General features: G+C 49.4%; 1 protein-coding gene across 7 annotated transcripts in view; it reads right to left on the reverse strand.

Annotated features, from left to right (window-relative positions):
• COL16A1 (collagen type XVI alpha 1 chain) overlaps positions 1-21,301 on the reverse strand; it is a 59,247-nt gene that overhangs the window by 22,074 nt on the left and 15,872 nt on the right. For 2 of the 7 annotated variants that reach the window (XM_060205735.1, XM_060205734.1), the window contains exons 21-48: positions 21,054-21,098; positions 20,850-20,885; positions 19,551-19,661; positions 19,155-19,190; positions 18,909-18,944; positions 18,727-18,837; positions 18,364-18,408; positions 14,662-14,697; positions 14,456-14,500; positions 14,050-14,175; positions 13,363-13,398; positions 13,096-13,203; positions 12,685-12,807; positions 12,523-12,576; positions 12,325-12,366; positions 11,963-11,998; positions 11,822-11,875; positions 11,599-11,667; positions 9,574-9,627; positions 9,458-9,484; positions 8,937-8,996; positions 8,698-8,745; positions 8,510-8,563; positions 3,432-3,485; positions 3,168-3,200; positions 497-613; positions 373-414; positions 191-277 (exon numbers count right to left, since the gene is read on the reverse strand). In XM_060205735.1, the coding sequence (XP_060061718.1) occupies positions 191-277; positions 373-414; positions 497-613; positions 3,168-3,200; positions 3,432-3,485; positions 8,510-8,563; positions 8,698-8,745; positions 8,937-8,996; positions 9,458-9,484; positions 9,574-9,627; positions 11,599-11,667; positions 11,822-11,875; positions 11,963-11,998; positions 12,325-12,366; positions 12,523-12,576; positions 12,685-12,807; positions 13,096-13,203; positions 13,363-13,398; positions 14,050-14,175; positions 14,456-14,500; positions 14,662-14,697; positions 18,364-18,408; positions 18,727-18,837; positions 18,909-18,944; positions 19,155-19,190; positions 19,551-19,661; positions 20,850-20,885; positions 21,054-21,098 (1,725 nt within the window). The remainder of the gene's footprint in view (positions 1-190; positions 278-372; positions 415-496; positions 614-3,167; positions 3,201-3,431; positions 3,486-8,509; positions 8,564-8,697; positions 8,746-8,936; positions 8,997-9,457; positions 9,485-9,573; positions 9,628-11,598; positions 11,668-11,821; positions 11,876-11,962; positions 11,999-12,324; positions 12,367-12,522; positions 12,577-12,684; positions 12,808-13,095; positions 13,204-13,362; positions 13,399-14,049; positions 14,176-14,455; positions 14,501-14,661; positions 14,698-18,363; positions 18,409-18,726; positions 18,838-18,908; positions 18,945-19,154; positions 19,191-19,550; positions 19,662-20,849; positions 20,886-21,053; positions 21,099-21,301) is intronic. The other 5 variants (XM_060205738.1, XM_060205736.1, XM_060205739.1 and 2 more) reach the window with 4 other exon arrangements.

Here is a 21,301-nt window from a genome sequence, read left to right on the forward strand (position 1 = left end):
AAGAAGCTGGGGAACCAGGAGAGTGGATGAGGTCAGAGCAGTAGGGGGCCCTGAGTTGGCTTAGAGGCCCCCAAAGGCAGAGAGCCACTGAAGGGCTCAAGAGAACATTTGGCAGGAAGGAAATCACACCCTAGCAGCCAGCTGAAGGACACTTACCTGGACACCCCAGCCCCTGGGGTCCCAGTCTTACCTGTTCTCCTCTCTGACCAGGCAATCCTGGAGAACCAGGCATGCCAGGGCTCCCTGCACAGCCAGGTTCTCCCTCACTGTTGTCTCCCTGGACAGAGGGAAAGATGGTGTGAGTGAGCCTAGGGGCCCTCCCTGTGGGGTTCAGCACAGGGATGGAAAGGAGGAAGTGGGGCACCCACTCACCCGGGCTTCCTCTGCTCTTGGGCGCTCCCGCTCCAGGAAGCACTATGGGGAAGGGGAGGCTATCAGGTGAGGCAGCCGAGGAAATGCTCTGGCACCAAGGCCACCCCCAGGCTCAACTTCCTACCCGGGCACAGTTGTCGAAGCCTGGCACACCGGGGATGCCCTGGTCCCCCTTCTCTCCTTTCTCCAGGAGGGCCGCTGGCTGGACCGTCTGGCTCTGGCCACAGTCCCCACAGATGGTCTAATGGGGTGGGGGAAGAGAGGAGGGCTGTGGGGTCTGGGTCAGAGAAAGGCATGTTGGGGGTGGGAGGAGTGGGGAGGGCCTTCTTGCCAGTCCTTTGCCCATACCCCCCTTTCCTCCAGCAGCATCTTTGTTCCTTTCTCATGGGACCTGTCCCAACCATGGGCTTTGAGTTGCCTCCAAGAATAAGCTCTGAGGGGGCCAAGCCAAAGCCACTTTCCAGACAGCCATGTGGGAGGAGGTGGAGGGGGCCCATGGAGGGACCATCTGTCCCGGCTGTGCCTGCAACCTGCACCCACTGCGAGGACATGCCACCAGGATTGAGGCTGAGAAAGCTGCCTCTAAACACCAGCTTCTTTGCCCTGGGAAGCAAAGTAAGCAGCTGTGGGAAGAAATGGGCCCTTTGGGGTCACCCTCCCAGCTGGGGCCTGTCCTTCATTCCCCAGCAGGTGCTCACTGTCCCAGGCTACTGGACCCAACAGACAGTCTGCTCAGCAGGAAAGTCTTTCTCTTAGCTGGGCTTTTAACTTCCTTGGGTCGCAGGTTGCTTGCTCTGAGAGTTAGATGGAAGCTGTGACTCCAGTCTGGCCATTAGCACTGAACTGTAATTTCTGAGGCTTGGGGGAACCTGGAGTCCATCCATCCCTGACCTGGAAGGGTGCCCCTGGGCCCGGAGGCAGGAGTCTCTGCTCCCATGTTTATTGTTTGCTTTGAAGCCCAGTGATAATGGCTGTCACTGACTCAGCCCCTGTAATGTCAGCCATCACACTGGATCTCTGCAAATGATCAGTCCTGACAGCTCAGTGGGCCAGGTAATCTTACAAGAATTCTGGAGATGAGTGAGCCAATGCCTCAAAGATAAGTGTCAAATTTTGCCCAGGGACACAACTTGGGGGGGGGATGGACCCCAGTTTGCTAGAAGCTTAGAGAAAAAAGCTGAGGCTTCACCACCACATTCTGCCAGAAACCAACATAAGACTAGCCAGGAATGAGCCTGACCTCCAGCTACTACTGGGGGCAGACAGGCTATCCCCACACTATCTTAGTCAGGGCCTGCTTGGGGCAATTCAGTGCTACTAGAAAGGGGTGGTCAAGACAGAGAGACACCATGAAGAAGGGACCCCCAAGGATGCTCACTCGGAGAAGAGAAAAGACCATGCCTCAGAGGATGGGAAGTCGCACACCTGATCAAACATACTTGTCCCCATGCACAAGTACCTGGGTTCAAGTTCCTGCTCCCAACCTGCAAGGGGGAAGCCCCACAAGTGATGTTTGCAGGTGTCTTTCTCTCTCCCTCTCTATTTCTCCCTTCCCTCACAGTTCCTCTCTGTTCTAATAAAAAAGAAATGGAAAAAATAGTGCCAAGAGTAGTGGATTTTAGTGCCAGCACTTCTTCTTCTAGCATTTGCCCTTCTTCCGTAGCCAGTCAACAGCATCAGGTTGAAAGCTGTCAGGAGCTGCTTGTTGCTGGCTTTGAAAGTGACTGGGATCCATGTGGATTCAGTCGGCTAGGAAGGATCGTCAGTTTCCCCAATGAATGGGTACTCACGGGATGCACCACGAGAAGGTCGATCCAATGCCCCACTGATAAACTTGGCAGAAAAAAAAAATCCATGTCTCATCTCTAGAAGTGGCTGGGCAAGGAAGATTCACCCTTGATTCCCAACTTGGGGGGGGGCACCAGACCACAGTCCTAGTGTGGGGTCTTAACTGTCCTTAGGTTAGTTCATCTATCAGACCCCAAATCCATTTCTCTCTCTCTCTCTTTCATTGCCACCAGGGTTGTTGCTAGGGCTCGGTGCCTGAACCATGAATCCACCACGCCTGAGGGCCATTTTTCTCTCTCCCCCTTCTATTTGAATTAGCGATAAATTGGGGGTGGGGTAGAGAATAAGAGAGAAAAAGAGACATCTGCTGATCTCTTTCACTACTCATAAACTTTCTCTCCTGCAGGAGGGGAGCAGGGGCTTGGCCCCAGGTTCTTGCTCATGGTAAAGTGTGTGCTCAGTCGGGTGCACCACCTCAGGCCTGAGTCCTTTTTCTCGCACTACTAGAATTGCTTTTCATGTCCCATCTCCTCAGGTTTGTTCTCAGTTGACCAAAGATGAATGCTGAAGCTTTCTTCCTGGTCCCCACTCAGTCACCCTCAGAGAATATAACCTATTCCACATCCCTGTCTAATGACACGTTCATTTTAACCCTGCCTGCTCTGGTCTGCTAGCTGCTGAGCCCTGGTCTAGCCTGACCAGCATGGTACAAATCCTCACTGGTGGCCACTTCGAGGTTGAAACTGTCCACAGCACCTATCTATCATATGACCAGCTTGTTGATATTCCTTTAAACACTTTTCATTCTTCAGCAGTATCCACTCAGGGTCTGTAATGAGCCAGACACGGTGCTTGGGTCTTCCCAGACACAGGCTTGGGATGCACACTCCTCACAGAGAGTTCCATCTGTAGCCCTCTCTGCATGGTGTCATACAGCTGAGCCACTAGGGCACTCTCCTTAGGAGACATTCTGGCTAGGTCCTGCTCCCTCCCCTGTACCCTCTTACCTTAAGGAAACGCCATTCAATGGGTAAGGACTCCTGGAAAAGACAGAGAGACAGACAGGAGGACTTAGGCAGGGGAGGGGAGGAGGTTAGTGACTTATAACAAATGGAGCCCTGGGAAACCACATGATCCCAGGCTTGTCCTAGATCCAAAAGAGAAAGAGAAGAGGGAGCCCCACTGCAGCTGAGGGTGCAGGCATGGCAAGTTCAATTCTGGAAAGGTGGTGGGTCCAGGGGACTGGACAGAGAGTCTAGGCAGGTACCTACCAGCTCTGCAGCTGCTCCAGGCTGTCCTGGCAGACCATTGTTCCCAGGCATGCCCTGCAGTCACAAAGGGACATGAGTGAGCTAGCAGGTCCCTTTCTCCCTGCTTCATTCCCACCATGCCTTTGTTCCCTCCAATTCCATTGAAGAGCCCTGACTGGCACAGGAGTCACATCTATTCTTAGTCTAAACCTCCAAGCCACTTGGAGGAGAAGCTGAGAAGACTCAGAAAGGTGATTCCCAAACCAGTCCAAAAGGGAGTGTCTACCCCTGACCCCATTTAGGGAAAGTCAGAAATCCAGCACAGGATTTTTCCTATAGTATTGTTTCTTTCCATGCTAATTATTTTTCCTGTACTTTCTTTTTTAAATGAAATTTATTTTTCCTTTTATTTTCCCTTTTGTTGCCCTTATTGTTTTATTGTTGTAGTTATTATTGTTGTTGTTATTGATGTCATTATGTTAGATAGGACAGAGATAAATGGAGAGAGGAGTGGAAGACAGAGAGGGAGAGATAAAGATAAGACACCTGCAGACCCACCTCACCGCTTGTGAAGCAACTCCCCTGCCGGTAGGAAGCTGGGGGCTCGAACCTGGATCCTTACTGTGGTCCTTGCACTTTGTACCACCGGCGCTTAACCCGCTGAGCTACAGCCCGACCCCCTGAAATTTATTTTTATGAGCGAAAGAATACCACTCAGTTCTGCCTCAGATCAACTTGGGACCTCATGACTGCACTGAGTAATCTATCTCCCAGCCTTTTTCCTGTATTTCCTCATTTAATCATTCCAGCTATCTTGGTGCTCGGTGTTAGTGCAACCCATAAACTAGAACATAAAGCTGCTAAAGGGTAACCAATTTGCTAAAGGTCACAGGCAGCAAGACCTGAAGGTGAAATTCAGCATGAGGACCACCAATCAACCCCTCTCTTAGCCTTTCTTTGAACATCATTCCCCAGAGCCCCTGTGTACTCAGCATTGTGGAAGCTTGGAAGCTAGACCCATGTAAATACAAGTTCCCATGACCTGGGTAACTTTTAGTAGGTTACTTGGGACAAAAATTTCTGTGCCTCCACCTTAGCAGTTCACCATAACAGTTTTTGATAGCCAAGATTTGGAAACAAACCATGTGTCTAACAACAGACAAGTAATTAAGGAATTTATGACATATATACACAATACTAATCAGAAATGATGAAAGCTTCATTTTTGCTACACCAGGGATGAAACTAGAGGGAATTGTGTTAAGTGGGATAAGCCAAAAGGAGAACCATGGATACTGATGATCGCGCTATTAGGTAAGACTTTGATGCTGAGGAATTATTCTGATGCAGTCTCGGCCCCCAGGTTTTACCATGCCCCGCGAAATCCTAGCAGTGCCCCCTTCATCCAATCCTGGCCCCACACGTCACCCCTGGTTGTCGCCCAATAAAAGCCCCCTCACCCCCCCTCGCTCTCTCTGGGCTCTCGGCTCTCTCTCTCTCTCTCTCTCTCTCTCTCTCTCTCTCTCTCTCTCTCTCCTCCTCTTGGCTCTCTCTCAGATCTCTCTCCCTTCTCTCGCCCCGTGGTGAGGTAGTGGGGACAGCCATTGTCGGCTGACTCCACGTGGCCTGAGCCACCCCCCCAACCTATAATAAAGATTTGTGTACCCCACTTGTTCTGGACTTCCTCTCTCTTCTCCGCGGTGCAGCCCGACACCTGACCACAACAACAACAAGACTTAAAGACTCAAAGCAAAAGAAAATACAGAGTGAAACATTAATAAGTAAGGTCTATTTCATCAGGCCCAAGGACACAAAAGGGGACAGGTGGGAGGGGCAGGAAGGAGGTTGGGGGCCCATTGTCATATGGCAGAGAAAGAGGACTATTGGGTGGAGAGTAAGGTTTGTTGATACCAATCTTGGAGAAATATCTTGTACACCCGTGCCTACTCAACAAAATAAACTTTTTAAAAAAATTGTGCCTCAATTTCCTTTTCTGTAAAACAGGAAGAGTTTGTAGTGAGACTCAAGGGAGATAACTGCTACAAGGAGCTTCGCAGAGCCTGCCACTTGGGCTGCTCAGGGAAAACAACAGCCATCCAGACTCTCAGTTCCCCTCTCAGACTCACAATGCACATTTGCATATCAAACACTCTGTGGAGGCAGGGAATATGCTGCCTTGTAAATCCCCAGTGCCTGACACTGAGGAGGCATGTATTAAGTACGTGTTGAGTGAATGCATGGCTGCCTACCCTGTTCTCCCTGCTGGGGATTTCTGTGGCCTGCTCTGAGACCTGGCCTCCCTTAATGCCCCAGATCCCAGCAAAGGGGCACTGCCACCGGCTCCCACCAGTCACCCCAACCTCAGACCAGGTTGGGCCAGGCTCAGATAAACCTGTGGCTGGCCTTCTGGCCCCTGCACCCAACAGCATCACCCAGCACTGCTCACTTCACATCCTGAGTGAGTTAGTGGGGTGAAGTGATTAAAACAGTGTTAATTGTTTGTTAAATGACTGAACCTGTTCATTACAATTGCACTCCTAAATGATCACTACGCCCCTGCCCCCCTACTCTACACTCTCCATTGTCCATGTGTGAGTTCAAGGCTGATACTTTGAGATTTTCTTTTCCTATCCTCCCAGGATTAAATGTCATTGTTGTTTCATCACTTTGTAGTTTACAAACTACAAAGCAAGAGATACTTTTTTTTTCAAGCCAGGGCACTGCTCAGTACTGGCCTTTGGTGGCGGTAGAGATTGAACCTGGGGACTTCGAGCTTCAAACATGAAAGTCTGTTGTGTAAACCATTGTGCTATTTCTGCAGGTACATTTCTTAACCCATGTGACTCAGTTTCTTCTTCTGTGAAGTGGATGAGGATTACATGAGATTACATGACCAAAGCAAGCAAGTGCTGTACTTCTCTGAGCCTGTTTCTATGCTGAAGAAAGGAGTCACAGAGTTCTCCCTTCCCTGAAAGGACTGCAGGAGACAGCCTGGCCAGTGGGACCTGCATCCTGCTATCATGGGGCAGGTGCCTGCTCATAATGGCCTCACCTTGATTCCAGCATTGGTATCTGATAATACTGGGTCCAGGGGCCAGACTCCCTTGTCACATCACTCTTTTCTGTCTCATCCCCCCCACCCCTCAGCAGGTCTTGGCATGGTTCATACTACATCAGTGTGCATGTGTTAATGGGTCAGTATGGCACAACTCTCATGCTCCCCCAAACTGCAAGCCCCCTGCAGACAGTGTCCTGCTTTCTGTCAGAATAGCAGGAAACCTGGGCACTTGGTAAATACATGGCTGGCCATGGAAGGCTATGAGGTAGCTTCAGTGCTGATCTCTTAACAGGGCAGAGAGAACTGGGGTCCCTGTGGGAACTGTCATCAGCAATGGAGGCTCAGGAGAGCAGAGTCCCAGCCTGAGATGGTGTGTCTCAGGGGTGGGGGGAGGAGGGGACAAGATGGTTGAATAAAATTAGCAGGATAAAGGGGACTGTGTTTTAGAAAGTCTTCATGTGTTTGTCCTCTACTTCTTCAGGTGAGACTTGCTCTTTCAGAAGCTGGGAAGTGCTGTCAGAAGCCACTGTCTGTCCCACCCCCTTCCCAATCCACCCCAGCTCCTGGACTTCTAGACAATATGGCCTGGTGTGCAAACCAGGACAGGAAGCTGTCCTGAAAAGCAGTGACAGTGACAAAAACCTGGTCCCCTTGGAAAAGACTTGCCCTCAACCCTTAGTGCTGCCAATTCTTAGCCACATGACTCCAGACAGATATTCTACCTCTTAGGGCCTCGGTTTACTCAGCTGTGGCTTAAGGGTCTCACCACCTTCCTGTTGGAGTTGATGTAAGGCTCTGATGAATTAGAGAACGGATGTACAATCATAGCAGTTGTTGCAACAATGGCTAATATGAATGTCTAAGGATTTACTTTGTTTAAGCTCAGTTCTACAGATTTCTCATATGTTCAGTGGTAGACACTGTAGCTATCTCCACCTGATAAACAAAGGAACTGGAAAACAGAGAAGGTAAGTAACTAGCTCAGCATCACACAGGTTACTAGTACACAGCTTGGCTGGGATTCTAAGTCAGGCTGTCTGACTCTGGTACACACACTCCAGTCACAATACCACATGGACCCCAATTGCTCTCCCCTGATAACTCAGGCCAAGCCCAATTCCCGAGACACGTTAGCTACATCCTCACCTCCAGACACTAACTTCAAGTATTTATCTTGCTAATCCTCATCTGTATTCTTTTGACCAGATCTCTTTTCAGATCTGCCCTGTGGTGGTGCGGGAGATTGAACTTCTGGAGTCTCAGGCATGAGAATCGGCTGCATAAACGTCTATGCTACCTCTCCAGCCTATCTTGCTTGACTTCTATCTCTCCTACTAGAATGCAAGCTCCAAGAGGACAGAGATTTTTATTTTTTCCCACTCCTGTGATGATGGCACCTAAAATGGTGCCCAGAAGGTAGCAAAAATGTTTGTTGCAGGAATGAGTGTTAAATACTGCTCCAGGGGGCCGGGTGGTGGTGCACCTGGTTAAGCACACATGTTACCATGCACAAGGACCTGGGTTCAAGCCCCCAGTTCTCACCTGCAGGGGAAAGCTTCACAAGTGGTGAAGCAGGGCTGCAGGTGTCTCTCTGTCTGTCACCCTCTCTATCCCTCCCTTCCCTCTCGATTTCTGACTGTCTCTATCCAATCAATAAATAAAGATTTAAAAAAATGCTGTTCCAAAACAGTACAACTTTGCACCACTGTTAAGGATGCTTATCTTGGGGGTTGGGTGGTGGTTAAGTGTGCAAGTTACCAGGTGTAAGCCCTGGGTTCAAACCCTTAGTCGTCACCTGCAAGGGGAAAACTTCACGAGTGGTGAAGCAGTGTTGCAGGTATCTCTCTCTCTCAGTCTCTCTCCCTCTCCTTCACTCCTCCTTCTCAATTTCTCTCTGTGTTATCAAGTAAAATAAAATAAATACAACTTAAAAATAAATAAGAAAGGACATTCATATTGTTGGGTGTGGAGCTGCACCCTGGAGGTCCAGCACAGAGCAGCGGCCGTCCTGCCTTTCCAATGCCTCATTCATACCCTTTACCTGCATCCCAGGCAGCCCAGGGGGGCCTGGTGGTCCAGGAACACCTGGGGGACCCTGAAGGAAGGAAGAAATCATCAGACCCAGAAGAAAGCTCTGCCCCATCACTGAGGGAGCAGCAGAGTGAGGGTGGGCAAGCCTTGGGGTGCTGGCAGACAAAAGGAGAGACAGAGGAGACAAGCGACACACACCTGCGGACCCGGCTGCCAGGAGCTGCCCATCCAAAGTCCCGGAGCACCCTGGGTGGGAGTGGGGGTCGCAAAAGAAGGGGAGAGGTTATAGGCAACGTCCACACCAAGCGCAGGGCTGCATGGGGAGACAGCTGGCTGGGACACAAAGTCCTGCAGGGGGCCCTTGCACGTTGGGCACAAGACAGGAAGCCAGCCTCTTTCCCCCCGGGGTTGGGGGCAAGGCTCTCAGCACTACTTACCGGCATCCCAGAGAAGACTGGCTCTCCTCGGGAGGGGCAGGAGCACTCCCCAGGCTCACCCTAAAAGACAAGAATGGAGGAAGGGTTAAGGACTTTCTAGAAACCAGCAGTAGGGAGATAGTGCGTGCTCTAGACATAGAGTGGTCAGGGTATCAACCTCTCTGGACCTCAGTCTCCTTGCCTGTGAAATGAGGATAGACTGTCAAGAGGAAGGAGTGCGTGAATGTAACTAGAGTTCTGGCCACATGGCAAACAAAGCCTGTTCTGAAAGTACAGCTGCCTCTTCAGAGGCCTTGGGGCTCTCTAGGTCTCCCCATAACCTCACTGAGCCCTGGACCAGGACCCAGGTGAAATGGGGACGGTTTGGAGCCTCTGGTTTTTGCTACGGGGAAACCAGGATGACTCCTCAGTGAACATCCTCCAGCGTGGGCTGCAGCTATAGACACAGACTCCCCAGGATGGGTCGGCTAAGGGGGCTGCTAATTTACCTCAGAGAATAAGTCACAGTCCTGGGGACTTACCTTCTCTCCCTGAGACCCCTTTTCACCCTGCAGGGAAGACACATAGGGAGGTGAGTATGCAGAGGAACAGAGGCAGGACCAGCAGTAGGCCCCCATGCCCATCACACAGTACTCACTGGCATCCCTCTGACACCTGGGACTCCAGCCTGTCCTTTCTGCCCATCCTGACCCTGCAGGGAGAGAGCCCAGGGTCAGAGGATGGGGCTGGCAGCCGGCAGTCATCTAACCCTGCTGCAGGGAAGGATGATAGGACACACAGAAACAACAAGCACCAGGCTCCCGACCCAATGCCTACATGCTAGAGGAGAACAAGGCACAGGAGAACAAGAGAAGGAATGGGGGAGAAGGTTAGCCCTTCCAAGCAGCTTCTCACTGGAAAGTCCAGGACACTGTTCTGCTTCACAGGTGAGAAAACAGTGGCTTAAAGAGATTTTGCAGGGGCCAGGAGGTGGCACACATGTTACAATACATGTTACATGTTACAATACACAAGGACTTAGAAGCAGGTCTATAAGTGTCTCTTTTTCTCTCTCCTTCCCCTCTCAATTTCTCTCTACCCTACAAAATAAGAGGAATAAAGTAAAGAGAAAAGAAAAAAAAAAGGCAACTGGGAGTGGTCAGCTCGTCATGCAGGCACCAAGCCCCAGTGGACTCAGCAGCACAGCTGCATCCCACACAGATAGTCTCAGGCTCCTCCTCCCTCCTGCTTCCCAGAGTCCTTCACACACATCCTCTCCACCAGGCCATTTGCTCCCTGTCTGTTTACTAAAGGGGGAGACAGGAATTTCTGCTTCATTTTATCAACAGTGCACTGGAGGCGGTGAGAGGTTGTCACAGAGTGAGGTCAGGGCTCCCTGGATGGAGTTCAGCTTGAGAGAAGAAGGTGTAGCAAGACCAGCCTGGCTGCTCAAGGGTGTTCTGATGGCAGCCTCCCTGTGGGACACACCACCTTCCCTCACAGGACTCTTAGCCTCCAGAGAACCAAGACCACCTCATCTTCACTTTCGCCTTACCCTGGGATTCTCTGGGGGACAGGCAGCAACTTGAGTGCCCAGTTCTGCTCTGTGAGCCCTGCAAGCCCCTGGCCCCTCTGGCTTTCATGAACACTCTGAAGAATCCATTAAGATTCTTAAACTACAGCTGGAATTTCTCTAAGGAGCCATGAAGCTAGAAATGGATTCATTCCTTGAGCTATTTTCAACATTACCAAAAGCCTAAGAAAAAATTATATATTTGCCCATGACCTGGCATGGCACTGGCTGACTGAAAGGCAGCATTTCTTTGATTTAGACTAGAATTATATCATCTTGTGAAATTCTAGTGGTTGCATGTGGAATAGGAGCTATTACATAGGTCTTTGAGAAAGGAAAATAAGGAAATGTATTTATTATTATTTAATCTATGCAATTTGCTCAATAGACACATCTTTTCAAATATAGGAATCATTGGCAGCATAGTAACAAAAGGGAGATCTTTAAGGGTAATAAGATTGGAAGCACAGCTGGTTTAAACAGATCTGTGCAGTTCTAAGTCTGGTAACCAGTGGCCACGTGTGGCTATTTAAATTCATTAAAGGTGAATAGAATTTAAATTTCTTTAATTTTAGCTAATTCTTCAGTCACACCAGTGGCATGGCCACATGTGGCTACTGGCTGTTATCTCAACAGTGCAGAATAAGATATTTCCATCCTGACAGACACCTCCCCTGGGTAGCATTGGACTAGGTGATCCCTGATGACCACAAAGCTTGAGGTGGGGGCTAGGGGCTTCCAGCCGGACTGACCTGAGTTCAAGTTCTGATTCAGCCTTCTCCCTCCCTGACCTTCAGTTTCCTTATCTGCTAGGTTGAGACAGTAATGGCCTTACAGGGCTCTTGTGGGGACATAGTGATTTACTATTTGCCTACAGCTTGACACATGGTATCAACACAGTCACTGGTACAAAAAAAAAGTGGTGATGGACACTGTCATTTTCATCTGCATCCTTCCCCCCCCACACACACCATCAGCAAGTTCTCCTTCTCTGAAGCTGGGCTGGGCTGAGACCTCCTCTGTCATACCCACATGCTGGAAGAGACAGAGGCAGCCTGGCTTTGTGGTTCCAGCAAGGCCCCCTGCATAAAGTATAGACAAAACCCTTACCGGAGACCCAGAGACACCAGCTCCAGGAGGTCCCATGGGTCCCGCAGCTCCTTTCACCCCTGGAGATCCCTGTGGGAGAGAGTGCAAAAGCTGCAGGTGAGACATGCCCCAGCAGATCTTGTGCAGCCCTGAAGGGCATCACTCAGCTTCGTGGTCCCCTGCACCCACTGCCAGAGCAGCTGGAAGCACTGCAGACCCAGTGCCTAAGGAGGCAGAGGCTTACCTTGGCACCCTTCTCTCCAGTGCGTCCAGGTGGTCCTTGAGGTCCTGGAAGCCCCTGCAGAGGAAAGCACAGCTAGTCATCCGTATTCTAGAGTAATCTCTGTGCCCCCACCCCCAGTCTCTAGGCCCAAAACAGACATACCTGAGTGCCAGGCAAACCCTGGGCTCCAGGCTCCCCCTGCAAGTCAGAATGGTAGACTGGGGCCACAAGCCAACCTACCCTACTGGTAGACTGGGTCTGGAAAAAGTGTCTGCTAGCCCAAACTCAAGGGAGGTCCCCCAGGAGACTCAGAGTCAGAAAGAAAGAGGTCAAAGCCAAGGTCTCAAGTAACAGAAGCAACACAGCAGGTCAGGGCTGCAGCCCAGCTCATTATCCCAGAGCTGTGCCCTTGAGCATTTGAGGGCAGGCAGAGCGCTGAGGTTTTGGGGGTGAATGGGAATAGACAGTTGATGAAAGTGTAGAAGGTGGGGGTCAAGCTGTCAAAGGTAAACATGGAGACTCACCTGAGAACCCTGAACTCCCACTCCTGGAGGCCCTGGCTCTCCCTAAAGAGACAGAAGGATAATCCTTAGTTTGAGATCCTCCCAGCCATGCCCCCAACTCCTTTCCCAGTCCCTCTTGTACCCTCACTACTCCATTCTCCATTATAGGTCTACCACTCCATTTAGCTCTCCTACCCCACTACCCTCACCCACACATACCTGCATGCCCTTCAGTCCCGGGGGCCCTTGAACTCCAGGTAAACCAGGCTGGCCCTGTAAGACACGAGGTAGACCATGAGTCTCACAGAGGGAAAGAGTGGAGGAGGGGAAAAAGCAAAGCCAAGACAGGGAAGGACTAGAGGGAAGGTAGGAGAAACTCACCGGCTTCCCAGGCTGGCCTGTGCCTTCTGGGCCTGGCTCTCCTTTGGGGCCTGGCTTCCCAGGTAGTCCCACCATGTTGGTCGGTGCCCCCTGGAGGCTGGAGCAGGCAGTGCAGCCATCACCCTAGTCAGAGGGGTACAGATCCCTGTGAGCCAGGCTTGGCAGCCAAGCCAAGAGGAGGCATCAGAAAAGGGACCCTGGTGTCCCTCTGAAAGCCCTGCCACTTTGCTAGCTCCATCCCAGCCTGGAAAATCAAAATGGGCCCCGCCACTTCTATTTCTCCTCTCTCCCTCCACCCAGTGATTCTGATACCCTTTAGGGCTCGTAGCCTAACCCGCAGTCCTTCCCCCATTTCTTCTCTGACTGATTTCTACTTGCTCCTGAGGCAAAACAAGCCTCTGCCAGACTGACCTTTTCTCCTTTTGGCCCCATGGGGCCTCGGACCCCAGGCTCTCCTGACAGTCCAGGCTGCCCTGTGGTACCCGGCATTCCAGGATCTCCAGGATACCCAGCATCACCCTGTAAGTAGTAGAGTTCAAGGGTGTCAGGTTGCCCTCCTGGTACCTGCAGGTTCTTAAACTCTGTGCAGAGACAGAGGGCTGAACAGGGAGTAGGGAGTGGGCACAGAGCAGTCAGGGAGAAGAAGCAAGGAGAGTGTTCTGGAACAAGTTCTCTCACCTTCTGCCCCTTCAGTCCACGATCTCCAGCCTTGCCCTGAGGAGAAAGCATTTCCAGTACCCAGTCACTCATGATGGGCACCCCCAAGTGTCTGGTGCTATGTCAGACCCAGGAGATCCCCCAGAACACACAATGGACAAAAACCTCTGCTCTCAGTTCAGTGAAGCAAGAGTATAACATCAAGAGAAGAGACTTGAGCCAGATCCCTGCCTGGGTGTCCCCTGGCAAGTGACTTAGCCTCTCATGCCTTATTTTCCTCCTCTGTCAGATGGGGATAATAGAAGATAACATAGGTTTTTAGCCTGTAGGGCTCTTGTGAAGCAGTGCATGTAGACAGGATGTCTATGTTACTATTATTATTAAAGCAGTAATAATCATGACAGTGACAAGTATTGTTTCTTGAATGCCTGTTGTGTGTGGCTAAGTGTCTTTCATACATAATGACTGGTTTTTACAACAATACCATGCATGGGTAGTGGACACACAGAGCAGAAAAGTGACTTCAAACATCAAAAGACAATAAAGGAAGAACTGGGATTTGAACCCAGGTCTATCCGGTCCCTGGTGCTCTTTTTGCACATCCTGCCATGCTGAAAGAAAGGGAAAGGCCTGCCAGGAGCTCTGGTTCCATACACTACCACCTCCCCACACCAGCTGCATCCCACTCCCAGAAATCCCAGAACTCACCTGCTTCCCTGGCAGGCCAAAGCCTGGAGGCCCAGGCTCCCCCTTCTCTCCAGGAGGGCCAGGAAAGGCTTGCACATGGTTGCTGCCTTCTTGAGGTCCCGACAGGCATGGCTCACAAGGCGCACCCTGCCAAGCAAGGCCATAGTGTGTGGGGTCCCAGGCCAGGCTTGGAATCTGGGGCAAGTGGATGCAGTGAAGGAGCTGGGCCTGGTACAATATCACTGTTGGGCAAAGTGGAGCTCGGGGGAGACTGTGGGGAAGCAGGTAAAAGATGAAGGTGGGGCTCAAACCATAAGGGGTCTTGAACCCCATGCTCAGGGATCAGAGGTTACCCCTGGACAGTGGGGCACCAAGGAGGCTGTATGTATGGGAAGTTCAAGCTGGCTGCAGAGAATGCCCGACTCACTTTCTCCCCTTTGATGCCTGCTGGTCCCACTGGCCCTGGTGGTCCCTAGGGGATGAAAAGCAAGCAAACAAACAAAAAGCATGTGTGATTGATGCCCAGTATCTGTGTGGGCCACACTGAGGTACAGTTCAGGCCCATCATCTCCCCAGCAGCAGGGGGCAGCATTCCCCTCTTCCTTCATGCAAGCTTGTCTGAAGAATACTTACTGGACTGCCTGAAGGTCCTGCCTCTCCAAAATTACCCTGAAGCAAGACCAAGAACACAGAGTCAAGGCAGGGAGGCACACAGCTGCTAGGTCAATCCAAACCCCAAAGTAGCCCCTTGGGGCCTCTAGACTACTGTTCATTTCTTGGCTAGGGAAATTCAGATTCAAAAAGAGGAAGAAATTCCTCCACAGCCACCAGTCTCACTTCACCGACTCCCAGTCCCATCCAGCACAAGAAGATCTTTAATTTGACAACCCTTCAGCTTCATTACTCGGGTGAGACCTTTCCTTTTATAGTACACTCTAATTTCATCTCAGGTAGTTCACTTTCTAACAAAGTCCCATAACCTAGACATACACCAGTTTCTGTGAGAGAGAGCGTATGCGCACACGTATCCATAAACTACTGCAAAATATATACCTGAAAGCAGGATTACACTAGAGTTTGCAGTGAGTACCTCCCCAACACTTCCTCTCCACTATTCCAATCTTGGGATCCATGTTTGCTCAACAAATTGTTTGGCTTTGTATGTTAACTCTCTTTTCAATCACCAGGTTCCAGATGCCACCAGGATGCTGGCTAGGCTTCCCTGGATTGAAGACCCCACCAATGTGTCCTGGAGCTCAGCTTCCCCAGAGACACACCTTACTAGGGAAAGAGAGAGGCAGACTGGGAGTATGGACCGGCCAGTCAACGCCCATGTTCAGCGGGGAAGCAATTACAGAAGCCAGACCCTCTACCTTCTGCAACCCTCAATGACCCTGGGTCCATGCTCCCAGAGGGCTAGAGAATGGGAAGGCTATCATGGGAGAGGGTGGGTTATGGGGATTGGGTGGTGGGAATTGTGTGGAGTTGTACCCCTCCTACCTTATGCTTTTGTTCACTAATCCTTTCTTAAATTAAAAATTTAAATAAAAAAAATTTATTAATCCAACAGCTGTGCACTGGATGCCTCTACATGCCATTCATTGGGTGAGGTGCTGGGCTGTAGCACAAATTGCATGCACAAGCATGCCTTGTGGAGCTTACACACTTGTGGGGGACAACAAGAACTTTAAAAATAATGGTAACTGGGACTGGGTGGTGGTACATATGATTGAGTACACATATTACAGTGTGCAGAAACCCAGGTTCAAGGCCCCAGTCCCCCACCTGCAGGGGAGAAGCTTCACCGGTGGTGAAACAGTGTTGCAGTTGTCTCTCTCCCCTTCTCTATCTCCCCCTTCTCTCTCCATTTCTATCTCTACGCAAAATAAACATATATATATATATATATATATATATATATTAAATAGTGGTAACTGTGTTGGAGTCTTAAACAAGTACATATGGAAATATCTGATGACTTGGCAATACTTCTCCTAGGCATATATCCAGAGAGCATGGAAGCATTCATTCAACAGGGTATATGCACCCCTAAGTTTATAGCTGGACTACTCACAGTAGCCAAAATATGGAAGCAACCTAAATGCCCACTACTCTACAATAAGAGAGAGAGAAGATTGCATCATTTGGAACAAAATGGAAGGAGCTGGAGGTGGTTATGTGAATGTAGTTAAGTAGAGAGGGGGAAGGACAACTAACAAATGGTTTCGCTCATCTGTGGAACATATAACAGATGACTAAAACAAATGAACTTGAAAGAAACAATGGCAGCCACTCTGTCTCTTACACTTTGTGAGAACTCTGGGGGTTATGGGGAGGAGCACAGAACTTTGGTGGAGGATGTGGTGACTCACACTCACCAAGTGTGGGTATGAAAATGTAATCACCACCCTGAGATCTTATAATTTTGTAAAACACTGTTAAATCACTAACAAAAAATGAAAAAGATAATAGTAACTGTAAATAGCGATGAGTGCTACAAAGGGAATCAACACAGTGAGGAGAAAGTGGAGGTGAGGAAGGTCATTTTAGACAGGGTAGTCAGAGAAATGGCAACCAAAATCATGATCAGTAAGAGGAGAAATGACAGGGAAAGGGCAGAGAAGAGAAGCAGTCTAGGCAGTGTGACCCACAGCACAAAATCTAAATGTGGGGGGACACTCATCGCTATTTGCTGGAATGAGGGGACAGCAGTGCAACTGCAGCAGGCAGAGAGAAGAGAAGCACAGTGGTGCAGGAACTTGTCAGGCAGAACAGCACTATGGGACAAAGTCAAGCCACAAGAGGGCTTTTAAAAGGAGGGGGGAAGGTGCAGGGTAGTGGCACACCTAACTGAGTGCACAATTTTACCATCTGCAAGGACTCGGGGTTCTGACCCCAGTCCCCACCTGAAGAGGGGAAGCTTCAAAAGGTGTGAATCAGAGCTTTAGGCCTTCCTCCGACTCCTCCTCTCTTCCTCAACCCCTTCCCTCTCAATTTCTCTCTGTCTTATCAAAGTAAAGAAATATTTTTTCTCAGTTTGATACTGTACTGTCATTGGTCATTCAGTGCTGTCATATTAGTATCAGAAACACAAATGTGAATGTGAACAAAGCATGCCAAAACTGAGTGACCCAACTGAGCAGCCAAGACTATAGACTTTGAAGCCACACTTCCTGGGTTCAAACACCCACTAAGACACCAGGCAAGTGATGTCTTTTTTCTGTGCCTCCACTGCCTTATGCATGCAATGGGAATGATGAAATAAATCCATAAGGTTCTGGAAGGAACTTCCAAAAAACACTCCATTTCCTTTCCTGATGTGGGAAGAGGGGAATATTTTTCTTGTTATTCACTGAGGACCTAGTCAAGCTCTCACAGTTAAATTTCACAAAATTGAGAGTCCCTCAATGAACAAATTCTTCCTGTAATAATTTTAATCCTCAGCTCTCAGATTCATCAATTGCAGTTCTGTTTTTCTATACTGGCACTGGCTCCTGTGGTGGTTTCTACTCCTAAGTCTCTCCTTGGGGATACTTTAAAAGTTGTTTTGTGGGGGAGAGCAATCACCTCATTAATTATAAGATTCAAGAGTATTAAGTACCAAAAAACATTGAGTCTTAGCTCTGGAGGTGGTACAGCAAGTAAAGTGTTGGACCCATAAGCATAAGGCCCTGAGTTCAATTTCCAGTAACACATGTGCCAGAGTGATGCCCCAGTTCTCTCTCCCTTTACCTTTCTTTCTCATAAATAAATAAGGTTTGAAAAGAATAAAAAGGTCTTGAAGGAAGACATAAGTTAACACGCATGTACAATCACTTGGAAGAGTGCCTAGCACATAAAAAGTGGTAAAAAATACGTTAAATATTATTTTATTATAAAGTCATCTTGAATGCACTTAACTGATTTATATTAATATACGAATTATCTTGGAGAATATGAGGGTTCTCAGAAATACATAATTCTACTTCACTCTGCAAAACTCTGATGGATTTATTTCACGATGACTCTACAATTTGATCTGCATTTTTTTAAATAAGGAAGACTTTCTAAATTTTATTGTATTTATTATTGGATAGAGACAGACGAATTGCAAGGGCGGGGGAGATAGAGAGGGAGAGAGACAGAGAGACACATATAGCTCTACTTTACCACTCATGAATCTTTCTCCCTGTAGGCGGGAACCAGGGGCTTGAACCTGGGTCCTTATGCACTATAGTGTGAATGCTTAACCAGGTGTGCCACCACTTGGCCCTGATCTTTTGTCCATATTGTCACCCATCCACTGTCTCTCTGCCAAGAAGCCCTAACATTCTCGGCATCAAACCCAGGGCTTACCTTCTCTCCTTTCAGTCCTGTTGGCCCTGGAGCCCCAATTTTCCCCTGAAAAAAACAATCAACTCAGTCATAACATGTCTCCAGTCTCACTTCCAAGATCCCAGTGTCCACCCAGATTGAGGCAAGGTGGGAATTTCTAGACCCACAGCTCTGAAGATAGCTGCTACATAACTGGATGCACAGAGGTTCCAAGAGTAGGTGCCATGGGGGACAGTAACCCAGGCAGTGCAGGGATGGAAGGAAGGACTAGACTGCAGGCTGAGGACACCTGCCTTGGGATTTCCCTCCTAAGAAGCCAAGGAGGCCATCAGGGCAGCAAGGACAGGTCATACTGGGCTGGGCTACGAGGGGGCAGTCACTTACCGGGAGGCCAGGCAAACCAAAGCCAGGAGGGCCTACATCTCCTTTGGCCCCTGTAATGGACCCAGGAGTATGACTCTGACCCACTGAGCTGCAGGACAAACAGGACTCCCCCTGCAGAAGGAAGAAAAAGGATCAGAAAGGGTCAGAGCAGTCAGAGTCCCCAAGGATCAGGGTCCCTTCACCTTCTCTCCTTTGAGGCCTTGTATGCCAGGATCTCCCTGTAGGGAAAAGAGATTTGTGGGTTGAGATTGGGTATTTGGTACCCCAAAGCTTCCTAGCCATATATGAGGACAGCAATGTCACACATCACAAACTTCCAATACCCAGGAGTCCCATGAGTCCCATGAGGTTCAAGGTCACCACCCCAGGTCCAGGGATTCTTTGACTGAGACCTGGATAAGCTCCCGCTCGAGAGTTTGGAGACATACCCGGTCACCCTTTGGTCCAGCAGCTCCTGGGCCCTCCTGAAAGAAAGTGTCTGTTAGGGAATGGAGTGGAGAAGCCCAGACAGGGACTCTCTGCCAGTTCTGCCCTCTCCTTTCCTCCACTCCATGAGGAAAACCAGCCTCTCTCACTATAAGGCTGAGCTCCACCCCAGCTTGTCCAAAAGGCATCCTGGAGTCTCCTCAAGACCTCTGTGAGGTTTCCATGGAGACCTGGGGTGGCCTTCTAGCTCAGCCCTAAACTCTATGGTTGTTCCTTGACCAAGTTAGCTGAGAAACTAGACCCTCTGCCCATGATCGCCCGATGGTCACAGGAAGAACCCACTCCTTCTTCCCAGCTCTGCCCTATGCATACACCCATGTTGTTTTGTGGGTACTCACTCTGGCTGGTGCAGGATCCCCTGGCTCCCCCTTGGGTCCTGGCTTTCCAGGAAGTCCTATGAAACTCTGGAACCCTTCAGGCAGTGTTGGGCACACTTCACAGGGGTCGCCCTAACAGAAGGGAGAGGCCAGGAGTGGGCAAGGCAGGACAAAGACCCTCAGAAAACAAGGCCTCTTGTACCCATGGACCTCTAACCACTGGGTGGACCAGCACACTGCCCCTCAATGTCAAGGAGACAGAGCAGCAACACAGGAAGGACTTTCTGTCCTACTGACTCATCCCTTCAACTCCAGATCCACTGCTTCCTCACAACAAACCATAAGAAAGCATGTGTCTCAACCGGAAGGTGGTTCAGTAGGTAGAGGGCATGTTTGTGTGCATGAAGCCCTGGGTCTAAGCCTGTGTGCCACATAACAACAAGCAAGACAATAAGCATCATTAATGACAGAGTGGTGCTTGGCCTCTCAAATAGAAAAAGAGGAAAGGAAGAAAGAAAGGAAGGAAGAAAGGAAGGAAGGAAGGAAGGAAGAAAAGAAATAAAGAAAGAGAAGGAAGAAAGGAAGAAAGAAAGAAAGAAAGAAAGGGAAAGAGAAAGAAAGAAAGAGAGAGAAAGAAAGAAAAGAAAAGAAAAGAAAAGAAAAGAAAAGAAAAGAAAAGAAAAGAAAAGAAAGAGAGAAAGGAGAAAAGGAAAAAGAGAGGAATGAAAGAATGAAGCAGTGGCGATGCAACTGGTTAATCACGAACGTTACCACATGCACAGACTTGGGTTTGAACCCCCTCCCCACCTGCCTTCACAATAAGTGAAGAAGGTCTGCATGTGTTTTTCTTTCTCTCTTCTTCTCTGTCTCCCCCTCTCCTCTCAATTTCTCTCTGTCCTATCAAACAAAATAGAAAGACAAATTAAAAAAGGAAAAATTGCCACCAGGAACAGTGGGTCTGTCATGCAGACACCAAGCCCCAAAGATAATCTTTGTAGTAATAATATATATGTAGAGAGAAAGAAAGAAAGGGAAAAGGAAAAAAGAAAGAAAAGGAAATCAGAGTGTCCCATTTCTAGATGTGAAAAACTTGGGTGAGAGAGAAGCTAGCTAACTTTTGCTATGTTCATAAATTCTTTATATGGGAGAGGCAGAATTTGAACCCAGCTGTCTGACTCTCAAATTAACTTCCTTACTTAGTAATTACACACTCACACCACACATTGTAGAAATAATGAAGAAAGCTCCATGTCCCCACCCCTGGGGCCTAGGGTCCTAGGTGCTCAGTGCCACTTTCAGGCAGCTGGACAACCAACTCACCTTCTCCCCCTTCAGACCAGGCATCCCTGGCTTCCCCTGTTGGATAAGAAGCAGTGGGTGTTAGTGCCAGGGCAGAGGAGGGGTAATGCCAAGAGAGGGTCCCAGCACCAAGCTCCCTCCCTTTGGAAGCCTTAATAGAGCAAACCTGGCGCAGAGGGCAGCACTCCCTCCCATCCCAGCCCTGCACTGTACTAGGCCACTCACGGGTTTCCCACTAGGACCTTCCTTTCCTGGAGTTCCAGAGTTGCCCTGTGGACAGAAGAGGGTTCAAGGGGAAGGCTCCCAGCCACAATCTGAGCCCAGCACCCCTTCCCACCCAGCCCCCTCTCTGGATAGCAGGACAACTTCTGCCAAATCTCCCATCTCCTCTTGGTCTGTTTGGTCAGCACACTCCCTTTCTGTTGCCTGTCCATCTAGCCCAAGTCCTTTCAAATGCAAAGGAAGAGACAACA

This window comes from Erinaceus europaeus, chromosome 13, assembly GCF_950295315.1.
Source record: "Erinaceus europaeus chromosome 13, mEriEur2.1, whole genome shotgun sequence".
Lineage (NCBI taxonomy): Eukaryota > Metazoa > Chordata > Mammalia > Eulipotyphla > Erinaceidae > Erinaceus > Erinaceus europaeus.